Source organism: Nilaparvata lugens, chromosome 11 (genome assembly GCF_014356525.2).
Source record: "Nilaparvata lugens isolate BPH chromosome 11, ASM1435652v1, whole genome shotgun sequence".
Lineage (NCBI taxonomy): Eukaryota > Metazoa > Arthropoda > Insecta > Hemiptera > Delphacidae > Nilaparvata > Nilaparvata lugens.
In genome coordinates this window covers 17,568,419-17,580,958 of record NC_052514.1, presented here as the reverse complement: position 1 = coordinate 17,580,958, position 12,540 = coordinate 17,568,419, and the positions used below count along the sequence as shown (strand labels likewise).

The 12,540-nt window shown below is 36.2% G+C and overlaps 1 protein-coding gene across 6 annotated transcripts in view; it reads right to left on the bottom strand.

The window, feature by feature from the left end:
• LOC111048096 (inhibitor of nuclear factor kappa-B kinase subunit alpha) overlaps positions 1-12,540 on the bottom strand; it is a 50,366-nt gene that overhangs the window by 19,444 nt on the left and 18,382 nt on the right. For all 6 annotated transcript variants that reach the window (XM_039437726.1, XM_039437731.1, XM_039437727.1 and 3 more), the window contains exon 8: positions 12,120-12,249. In XM_039437726.1, the coding sequence (XP_039293660.1) occupies positions 12,120-12,249 (130 nt within the window). The remainder of the gene's footprint in view (positions 1-12,119; positions 12,250-12,540) is intronic.

The window sequence follows — 12,540 nt, the reverse complement described above, 5'->3', positions numbered from 1 at the left end:
AAGCCGTAGAAGATATGCCATCACCGAAAAATGTCAAAGAACTAAGATCCTTCTTGGGATCAATCAACTACTACAGTAAATTTGTTCCACATTTACAATCACTGTGCGTTCCGTTACACAATTACTTCAAAACGGAGCAAATTGGCACTGGGATAAAAAACATGAACAAATCGCTACAAAATTGAGACATTTATTAACAACATCAGATACTTTAGCTCATTATGATGAATCACTTCCTCTAATTCTTGCCACAGACGCAAGTGAAGTCGGATTAGGTGCAGCTCTTTTTCACAGATATACTGATGGTACTGAAAGGCCAATTTTGTTCGCATCAAGACGACTTGACAAAGCTGAAAAACGGTACAGTGTGATTGAAAAAGAAGCATTAGGTTTAATTTTCGGAGTAACACGTTTTGAACAGTTCCTCTATGGCAGACACTTTGAGATTCGTACTGATCATAAAGCTTTAGTGAAAGTTTTCGGTGAAAATGACTCTATTCCAAAAGTTGTTTCCAACCGTATTGCTAGATGGGCTTTATTTTGAGCTCATACGACTACTCAATAAATTATCACAGAGGTGCAGATAATGCAACGGCGGATATGCTATCAAGGTTTCCTTTGGAAAATGTATTGAAGTCAAAAAACGAAAAGTTAGGGGAAAACAATAGAGCACATCTTTTCCACTTCGATTTCAAGATATACCATTATCAACAAAGAGCTTACAAGAAACAACAAAACATGACACAACACTTGCAAAAGTTACAAACTATCTCCGAAGTGGTTGGACAACAGATACAAATGTAAACAAAGAACTACTACATATTACAATAAACGAGAAGAACTATCATTTGAAAATGGCATACTCCTCTGGTCGGGTCGTTTAGTCATACCCACAAGATTAAGAACAAAAGTACTACAAATTCTTCATGAAGGTCATCCAGGAATTGTAGCAATGAAAGGAAAAACACGATTCCAAGTATGGTGGCCTGGACTGGACAAAGATTTAGAGGAACATGTAAAACACTGCACCGCATGTCAAGAAAACAGAAACAGAGATGTTGAGATGCCACTTTTCTCATGGACTCTTCCAACAGAAGTGTGGTCTAGAATCCACATAGATTTCGCAGGACCATTTTTAGGGAAAATGTGGTTAGTCGTTGTAGATGCTAGATCGAAATGGCTCGAAGTAATACCCATGTCAACAACCACAACAAAATCCACGATCAATATATTACAAGATCTATTTTCTAAATTTGGCTACCCAAGAATAATTGTAAGTGACAACGGTCCTCAACTGACTTCGTATGAATTCCAAAATTTCTGCAAAGAACTGAACATAAAACATGCACGTATCACCCCATATCACCCAAAAAGCAATGGATTGGCGGAGCGTTGTGTACGAACGTTCAAAGAACGTATGGGAATTTCAAAAGGAAGTACTGGCACCTTACAAGAAAAACTAAATAAATTTTTATTCGCTCATAGAACATCCCCAAAGAGAGCAACGGGAAAAACACCTGCTTTTATGATGTAATATGATTTTTACTACCAGATGTTAACGACAGAGTAGACGAAGAGTTAGTTAGACAAGGGAACAGCAAGCCGAGAGTCAACGCAAAGGTGTTCGGAGAGGGCGATGGCGTATGGGTACTAGACAGATCAGGCAAAGGCTACAAAAAAGGAAAAATCGTTAAAGTAAATGGACCATACTCATACCTAGTGAATGTTGAGGAAACGATGAGAAGATGCCACGCAGATCAACTGCGATATGCAGATTGAACTTAAGAAGAAAGGGGGAAGATGTAGTATACCAGAAACCAGATGTTATGCAAAACAGATGACATAAATCAGTTATAATATTTAATAGTTTGTTGATTGGAATTCACTCCATCCTACATGTTTTAATAGAGATTACACATGTTGAGTATTAATCTTTGAGACTTATTTATTTCTAATATTCTACATCTATAGCCATCTAGTCTAAAGACTAATGAGCTAATTTTTTTTATCCTAAATTACTACTTGAAAAATTGAACAGTGAATTTTATTAGGAACTCTATGTATTGTTTAATTAATATGTACACTTATTGACTGCACTATAGAAGCTAGATTCACTCAATCACTGCTCTGCTCTTTCACTGGACACTACTTGAACAAGCACTACACTAGTTCAAACGGTTTCCTCCTTTTGAGCCTCCGCACCAACCCTCCATTGTCTAGCAGCTGGATCGCCTCGACGTTGTCATGTTGGTGCAGTCGCCCCTCGTGCCTCTCCGCATGCCTCTGGATCTCGGTGGACACCAGGTCGACGTGCAGGTCTCTATGAAGATCGCTGTTCCTGACATACCAAGGAGCATCCACAATGTTCCTTAGCACTTTGTTTTGAAAACGTTGTATGATATTGATGTTGCTGTCTTTGGTACACCCCCAAAGTTGTATACCATACGTCCATACTGGCTTTAATATCTGTTTGTACAGAAGTACTTTGTTTCGGATTGAAAGGATGGAGTTTCTTCCGATCAGCCAATACAGCTTCTTATATTTGATTCCAAGCTCTTCTCTCTTCTTCTTGACATGGGCCTTCCAGCGAAGCTTTGCGTCCAAGGTCATACCTAGATACTTGGCATCATTAGCATATGGTACAACTTGGTTGTTGATAGTTATTGGTATGGGCAGGTCCTTCTTATTGGTAAAATTGATGTGAATCGACTTTGTTTCATTCAATTTCATTCTCCACTTTCTAGTCCAATCTTGAATTTTGTTGATGGATCTCTGTAGTTTCTCTGTTGCAATATGAATATTACTGTCTACTGATAATATGGCTGTGTCGTCTGCAAATGTTGCTGTAGTATTCTCATCAAGGCTGGGAATATCGCTGGTATAGAGTAGGTAAAGAACTGGTCCCAGAACACTGCCTTGAGGAACTCCTGCTTTAATTTCCTTCAAATCAGAATATGAACTTTCATGCCTGACCCTAAAGTATCTGTCAGTGAGATAGGATTGTAATATATCTGTATATTGCTTTGGTAGCACTTTTTTGAGCTTGAAAATGAGACCTTCATGCCATACTTTATCAAAAGCTTGCCCTATATCAAGGAAAGCTGCTGAACAAACTTTTTTCTCTTCTAAGCACTTCTCTATTACATTTATAATCCGATGCACTTGATCTATTGTTGAGTGTTTCACTCTGAAGCCAAATTGGTGATTTGGAATTATAAGCTGTCTCTCAATTATTGGTTTTAGCCTACTAAGTAAAATCCTTTCAAACAACTTGGATAGGACCGGTAACAATGATATTGGCCTATATGATGATACTTCATGTGGCTCTTTACCTGGCTTCAGTAGCATTATAACCTCTGCTACTTTCCATATTCCTGGTACGAATTTTAGTCTGAAAGAAGCATTCAAAATGTTTGTTAATTTCACTATTGCTTTCCTTGGTAGGTGTTTGAGGACTGAGCCGGTTATCATGTCAAATCCAGGGGTTTTTTTGTTATTCAGATTTCTTATTTCTCTTTTCACTTCTTCTACTGTGACACGCATTATTTCTTGATTCGGCTGTAAGATATTCTCATCCGCTTCTAAAGTTTCCTCTTCACCTGAGTTGATTGGCTGGAAAACGTTTACAAGATGATCCGCGAATATCTGTGCCTTTTCATCACTACTCCTTGCCCATTGTCTGTCCTGCTTTCTGATAGGAGGAGATTGTTGAATGGTTTGTTTTATTTTTTTAGCTGCCTTCCAGAGTGAGTAGTCCGTACTGCATTCTGCTGTCAAGTTTCTCAAGTAACTATTAATTGATTCATCCTTGATACATTGAATCTCTGTCCTTAGATCTTGAGTTAGATTGTTCAAAACTCTTTTGTCTTGGGGGGAACGTGATTGCTGCCATCTCCTTCTAGCTCTTCGTTTTTCAACAATCAATTCTCTGATTTCCGCAGGGTAATTATTTCCAGTGGTTCTTCTTCTGATTTGTGGGGTATTACACCATGCTGCCTGTTGGATATCAGTCACAAACTTCTCCAACTCCCGATCAATATGTTCTTCGTTCCTTAATGGTGAGTTCAATTCTATTCTTTCCTCCAGCATCTGTTGGAAGCCATCCCAATCAGTGCGGCTATTTGCTAACGCTGGACAAGTATTTTCCCTCCGTAGAATTGAATCACTCAGAGTCATAATGATGGGTGAGTGGTCGGAATTAAGGTCGAAACTATCCTCTAAATGCAAATAATTAACTGATATATTTTTTGTCAGGAAGAAATCTATGAGATCTGGGATTTTCCTCGTATCGGAGGGCCAGTAGGTTGGTTTACCAGTTGAAAGAGCTTCGCACCTCATCACTTTCATTGCTTCAAAGAGCTGTCTTCCCTTGTGAGTTGTTAAGCGCGATCCCCAATGCACGTGCTTTGCATTGAAATCACCACCAAGAATGAATTTTTCTCCTAACATATCAAGCAATGTCGAATACTCCTCTCTTCTGATGGAATATCTGGGAGGACAGTAAATAGCTGCAACAACGAAGTGATAATTTACTGCTTGAACTGCTACACCTATCAATTGAATTCTATCACTTTCATGTTTCACTTCTTCATGATGTTGTAGATTGTCTCTGATAATAATGGCACTCCCACCCCTCGCGACATTGCTGGGATGTAAAGCATGATAGATCTTAAAGCCTTTGAATTTGATAAACGATTTATTTGTAAAGTGAGTTTCAGATATAAGACATATATCTATTTTTTCTATATCTAGAACTGCTTCTAACTCCTGTTGCCGTTGTAACAAACCATTCGCGTTCCATTCCATTATTTTTAGTGAATGAATCATTTGGATTTCAGTAGTCTACTCTGTTCTAACTTCTGAAATTTAGATTGTAGTGAGGTGATTATTTGCTCTTGTCTATCCAGTTTTGCCAAGATTAGCTGCAAAATATTATTGGTGCCTTCTTCTACTTCACTTTTTGGCTCTTCCAATTTCGATCTATTTTCTTTTGAGACAATCTGGGCGAAAGTCAATTTCTTAACTGCACTACCATTGTTTAGATTGTGAGCTTCTGTATTTTCCGTGATTTTTGGTGGGATATTTTGAATGATTTTCTTACGTGAATCTGCAATAGTTTTTGTTTTAGTAGAATTCCTGATTTTTTGCAATTCGATTGCAACAGTGCAACCTCGATAGCTTGCTGGATGTGCTTCACCGCAATGAATACATTTTGGTAGAGCATCGTTGGGTTTCAAACATTCCTTTGTTTGGTGTTTACCTGCACACTTAACACACCTAGGCTCCTTGTTACAATATTTTTGAGTGTGGCCGTATGCTTGGCAACGTTTGCATTGCGGTATCAGATTGACCTTCTTCAATGCTTCAACTTCCACTCTACAGCCAAGTATATTTTTCAATTCAAATACTGTTTTTATATCTTCTTCCGCGCTGAATGATACCATGAACATATCTAATGGTTCTCTTGTCTTCCACCTCAGCTTGTTTACAACTTCAAGAACTTTCAAACCTCGTACTTTCAAATCTTCCAGGATCATTTCTGTACTACAAGAGTGATGAAGCTTTTTAATCATCACTCTTATTGGTCTCGACTGTTTATCTTCATAGGAGTGCCAGTTGAGCCCATCTTCAATCAATTCTCTGGTAATATTCCGGTAAGTTTCTGAATCAACTGCATTTACTTTAAATGTTTCTTTACTTAACAGTTTTATCCTAATTTGTCAGCTGGTGACACTTTTTTCAAACTCGTAAGAAGTACATTCAGATTCTTAATACCATCCACAATGATTGGCGGTGGTGGCATTTCTTTCTTCTTCCTTTTCTCCTCCTCACTGATTGGTTTTTCCACAGGAGTGATTTTATTATTCAAATTTTGTTGCTTCTTTTTTGCAGACTCATTTTTGAGTTCTGGCGATGGGGTGCTAAGCTTCCTCTTCTTGGTAGCCCGCTTAGTACGAGTTCTGATCCATTCAGTTTCTCTAGCCAATTCTTCTTCATTTGTCGAGTAGTTCTCGGTAGGCTGTGGGCTATGGATCTTTTTCTCAATATTGAGAAATCTTTTTTCCAAATCCTGCATTTTTTGCAAGAGTTCGGCGTTGCTTCTCTCTAGCTCCTTCCTCTTCTCATCAGATTCCTTCCAGGCGATGAAAAGTACCTGCTCAGCTGAAGATTTGAGTTTATTTGCTTTGATGTATTGATCCGGTGAACACTGGATTTCTGGTGTATTTGCCATTTGTTGATGTTCATGCTCTCGTTAGTGGCTTCCTTTTCTTCTTGCTCTGATGTAGGAAAACTTGTTGGCTTCACTAAGTCGGACATAGTGCGATTTCGCTACCATACATTTCAAACAGCACTCGTAATCAACACTCACGCACACGGAAACGCGAACGGAGCTATATTACCGCCGCGAAAAGCAGGTCGCTTCGCTTGTATAAAATACCGCGGTTGACGACCGATACTCGATGCAATATTTTTGTTCCACTTTTAATCGCGAACAAACTGCTGACTCACTACTTCTACACTACACTATTACTACTCCACTATACGTCCGTTCTCTACGAGTTCTAGCGCAATACTGACTGAAGTGATATGACACTGACTTTTTACAACTTTACTTTTTCTGTTTCGCTACGCCATTTCTGTTTGCATTGAATCATATGTTTATATGGAAGTTATAAAAGTCAGCGCCACGCCACCGCCACGTCCTACCACGTCAGCACCTCGCCACTTCAGTGTGAATTGGCCCTTAGGTTATTGACTTGAATAGCTGGCAGAAATAAAGAAACTAAAATCTAAATTTGATAATACTAAATGTATGATAGAACCTCCGTCCAAATGCAAAAAAATAGAATCTAACCTAAATGATGGGAAATGCTCTGAAAATGGTCGAAATAAAACGTACAGTGAGGTTTTGAAGACAGCAACCAAAAATATAGCTGAGGGAAATAAAGATAGGAAAGGGAGAGTTCTGCTTCTGACGTCCAGTCATGGACGTGATTGCAGTGATCTCCTTGATAAAAGATTAAAAAATAAATTTGATGTCCAATGTTTTTTCAAGCCAAGTGCATCAATTAATGCAGTTGTAGAGTCAGCTAGGGAACAAACTAAAGACTTTGATGAAAATGACTATCTAATTGTACTGGGTGGCTCAAATAATATAAATGAACCTAACTTGAATCATCTTCCTCAAGTAACAGAAAAAATCAAGGAAATTGTGCCACTCAGCAAAAAAACAAACTTCATAATAAGTACTATTCCTAATAGGTTTGATAGGCCAGAATTAAATGAAGCAATCAATTCGACAAACAAATCAATCCATAATACAATCAACAGCCTAAAAAATAAGAATTCTAAACAACTGGGGATTTGTTTTCTAAATGAAAGGCTGAAAAGACATAACTTCACTAATCATGGGCTGCATCTAAATCGATCTGGCAAAGTAATCTTTTGTAATAGATTGGCAGAGCTGATTGAAAGCCGTTTGCAATCCTCTGGTTTAAAAACAGTCAAAAAAACAAATAACGATTTTTTAGTAAATGGCTCAAAACAGGGAAAGGGAAATAGCTACAAATGCTAGAGATAGAGTAGCACAAGATGGTAAGGCTTTTAGTATTTATCATCAAAATATTCAGTATCTACGCAACAAAATTGACAGATTAGAAGTATTTCTTAAACAGGAGAATCCTGACATTGTTATTTTCACAGAGCATGGCTTAAAAATAAAGGAAATAAATCAAGTTAGGATTCCAGGTTATTCACTGAGATCAGAATTTTGTAGAATAGCTCATAGAAGTGGTGGTGTATGTATATTCACTAGCAATGCTAAACATACCCAAACTTATGAACTGGATTTTGTTAAGAGATTTTCTGTTGAGATGGATTTAGAGGTGACGGGACTAAGGTTAAAAATTGATGATCGATTTGAGGTAGTAGTGTTAGGTATCTATAGGTCACCAAATGGAGACTGGCAAAAATTTTGTGAGCTGCTCCATACACTTTTAGAAATTACAACCGCTCGTTTCACAAATGTTATAGTAGTAGGAGATTTCAATACCGATTTTGCCAGGCAGGATAAAATGACAGAGGATATTAGAGATATTATTAATATGAATAATTTAGATATTAAGGTCCACGAATATACAAGAGTAACTCGAACTTCACAGACAATTATTGATAATATCCTCACAAATATAGAAGGTTGTAATGTCAGGTTAGGTAGCTCAGATCTATCAGATCATAACTATCAAATTTTAGATGTTAAGTTGCAGGGCCAGATTCCAAGCAGAAAAAAAACTTTTGTGAAAGAAATTCAGCAATATGAGCTAGGAAATATAAATTGTTTGAAGCAGAAACTGCTTCAAGAAAATTGGAGTAGTGTTTATAACAGTCGTAACCTAAATTACAAATATAAGCAATTCATTGATACTCTAAGATTTCACATTAGTGTATGCTGTCCGATAAAAAAAGTCAAAGTAAAAAGTAAATTAAACAAAGTAGATGAATGGATAACTGAAGATATCCTTACTCAGAGAAATATTGTTAGGGAAGCTTATGAGGAATTTAAATTAGTGAGGGATGTTCCGAGTGAGGTCAAATACAAATGTCTAAAGAAAACTATGCAAAAGAAGTGAGGAAAGCTAAGTGTAAGAAAACAGCTGAAATATTAACAACTAGTACCAATTTTAACTCTGCTGTTTGGGAGGTAATTAATAGAAATAGGAGAGCAGCTCAAAAGATACAGTTACTAATGTCCCTAGGATAATCGATGAACATGGAAATTATATGGATGAAAGTATAGACATTTGTAACTTTTTCAATAAATATTATCAACAGGTTGCATATAATCTCCAAAAGTCACTGAACACTAATACTTATAATACAACTACATTAAATGCTGAGCCAATTGAAAAGGTATTTAAATTTCATCCATTATCAAGAGATGAGTTGTCAAAAATAATAAAAAATTTGAATAACAAAAAAACAGTAGGTTTGGATGGGGTCTCAAGCAAAATTTTAAAAGAATGTGAAAATGAATTACTGGACCCTTTATTGCATCTCCTTAATACTTCACTAGAGCAGGGTATTTTCCCTGATGATCTGAAACAAGGAAAATTTTGCCAATTTTCAAGAGCGGTGATTCTGAAAGAGTTGAAAATTATAGACCCATTAGTATTCTAAATGTAATAAGTAAAATTTTTGAAAGAGTAGTTTTAAATAGGTTATTGATGCACCTGGAAGAAATTAATTTCATATGTGATGAACAGCATGGGTTCCAGAAAGGGAAATCTACTAAGACTGCAATAGTATCCCTTGTTGAAAGACTAATAGATATAATAGATTCAGGTGAGAAGGCAGCCGCAATATTTCTTGATTTATCCAAAGCTTTTGATTGTGTGAACCATAGAATATTATTGGAAATACTAAAAACTGTAGGTGTGAATGGTATAGAACTAAAATGGTTTGAATCATATCTCATAGGTAGAAACCAGTGTGTTGAGCTTACCAAGGTGGATGGGAATGAAATAGTAAAAATTAAATCTCAAAAACTGGAGGTCCAGGCTGGAGTACCTCAAGGCTCAATTCTGGGTCCCTTACTGTTTCTGTTGTATGTGAACCAATTACCAAAAGAGTTAAAAGATCACAGAGCTCTGTTGTTTGCTGATGACACATCGCTTATCTTTAACAATTATTTATTAGATAGTCTAGAAATAAATGCTTTTACTGGAGTACAGTCAATTGTCCAATTCTTGAAGCAAAGGCAATTAACAATAAATAGTAAGAAATGTCAATTCCTACAATTCAAAAGTAAATATAATTCAGTAGAGGATAGAGAAATAAATGTGTTTGTAGAGGAAAATGAATTAGACCAAGAAGAGAAAGTAGCATTCTTGGGAATTTTATTGGACAGGAAATTAACATGGCATCCTTACATTGAGAGGATATGTAATAAGATATCATCTGGGGTATTTGTCCTGCGGCAGCTTGCTAGGCTGAATGATAAAAAACTACTGTTAACTGCTTACCATGGACTTATACTATCTCATATTAGGTATGCTATTTTAGTATGGGGTAATTCATCTCAACAAAATATGGACAGAGTGTTTAAGATTCAAAAGAAGGCACTCAGATGTATAGAGAAAGTGAATAGGTTAGACTCTTGTAGGCCTTTATTTAAAAAGCTTGGTCTATTAACTGTGCCATCTTTGTATGTATATGAAGTTGTAATGCATGTGAAAAAGAGTGGTGTGATCCAGAATTCAGATGTTCATGAGTATAATACGCGAAACAGAGCAGATTATCATATAATGGGTCACAATAGTAGGTTATTTGAACAAAAACCAGATTATATTGGTAGGAAATTTTATAACAAGCTACCTCATATCTTGAAAAGTAATGATGATTTGAAGATTTTCAAAAAACAAATGAAAAAATATTTAGTTGATAAAGCTTTTTATAGTGTACAAGAATTCCTTTCAAACCTAAACTAGGTTGAACTACTTAGTGTTAGAATTATTATGTAATAACATGACTTGTCTTATACTCCATGACTGGAGTCTTTAGGACGTAATCTTAAAAAAAAAAAAAAAAAAAAAAAAAAAAAAAAAAAAAGAACTCAGCTGGTTGATCAAATGTTTTTGATATACATAGAAGCGTAATGATGCTGGTGAAGGGGTAAATCGGTCCAGGGATCAAGTTGTGAGTCTGAAACTGTAATTTAATCATCAAAGTTGGAATGTAACTACCAACTGATATTCAAATAGATGTAATAAAAATATTACTTGGAATTGTAACTTTTTTCAATTTTAGGCAATTGAATAGGAACACTGTGATTGAATAATGAAGTCTCAGCCTACTGAGAATTAAACATAGAAACTGATTTAAACAGAAAATGGATTTATGAATAGATTCACAGTTCTGTGGCGAAACATGTCAGTTCATATAAATCAAGAGAATGGTTCAATAATTTAAAAAGTCATATTTAGTCCAGTCAAATGGTCGTTTTTCAGGAAACAGCCCCGAAAGAATTTTTCTCGACGGTTCTATATGTATTTTGGGGCGCTGAATTCGAATCTGAAATTTGCTGACACGCCAGAGGGCGGCTTCACCCCCAAAAATTTCGGACTTTCCAATTTTCCCATTTTATCTCGTGAACCTTGAGTTTCTCAAGAAAAATCATTCTCGACAAAATTAAAAAGAATGAGATTTCCAATAAATTGAGTCGTCGCGCTGGATTCTACCATTTTTGGTTCCCGAGCTACGAATTTTCAAAAAAGGGGTATTTTTAAGGGGTTTTCAAAATTATGCAAACCTACCACTTCTACCCTATACAACATGGATATTTTTCTAGTATAGATAAAAAACCACACATCACGTGAAAGAACAATTCATTATGAACAGGATTCCTTAGAAATTTTCGAATTTAGTAGTGGGGGGAGGGGGAATATACCCAAAAATAGAAAATCATGTCCTACAGCCAAAATACAAATTTTTCATTATAATACCTTTTCAAGGCCTTCCTAAAAAAATACATATTTCGGCTGAAATCATCTCACGCGGGCTATTTTCTATCAGAATCACCCGTTAGAAACATTTAATTTCAGTATTTCCTAGTGGGGGTACGTCATAAGGATACGTCAAGGATCAAAACTTTAAACATTTATAACTTTTGACAGAATGATCAGATCTCCTCGTACTACAGATCATTCTTCTCAGCTCGTCAAGGCGGTCAAAATCATGTATCATAAGCCTAATTGAAATTTGATGAGAAAATAAAAATTCCACTTTTAGTGTATTTTAGCCCCTATTTAAATACACAGAAAATTGGCCAATTTCTATATTCAAAGCTGTGTATCTCGGTAACCCGGAATGATAAAAATGGTACTTGGTCTTGATTTAAAGAACAGAATCTCCTCTTTCATGTGAGGTAAATGAATTTTGTAAAAATATAATCGTGAGGTAAGATACGTTTCAGATTCGAATTCAGCGCCCCAAAATACCTATAGAACCGTCGAGAAAAATTGTTTCAGGGCTGTTTCCTGAAAAACGACCATTTGACTGGACTAATAATTGTTCAATATCTGATGATAAGGTTCAGAGGTAAGGAATTATGATATGCTCACCTTTTTGTCGAAAATGGTGTCAAGCAGATCAAACATAATCGGTTTTCCATTGACAACTTCACCACCTCTCATCTTCGGATCCCATTCTAGAGCGTACCGAAGCCATCGCTCCAGCTGCTCTTTTAAATAACTATAATTAAAAAAAGAGAATGAAAAATCCGCTTCTAAAGTTCCCATGAGTTTTGATGAACTGCTTGTTTGTGGAAGCTTCCCAAAGACTGTTATCAGAGTATAGGAATTGTCATAGCATTCATTAACACATAAATAAAAAGAAAATCACACAAAGGAACCCTCTTTAGAATCATTTATGGTATAGAGGACCATATCCACCTATCAGCAAACTTTTCAACTTCTCCCAGAAACGTCGAGATCTTCACAATTTTTCAAATGGAGTGGGAAACTTCATAATAAATATAAGACT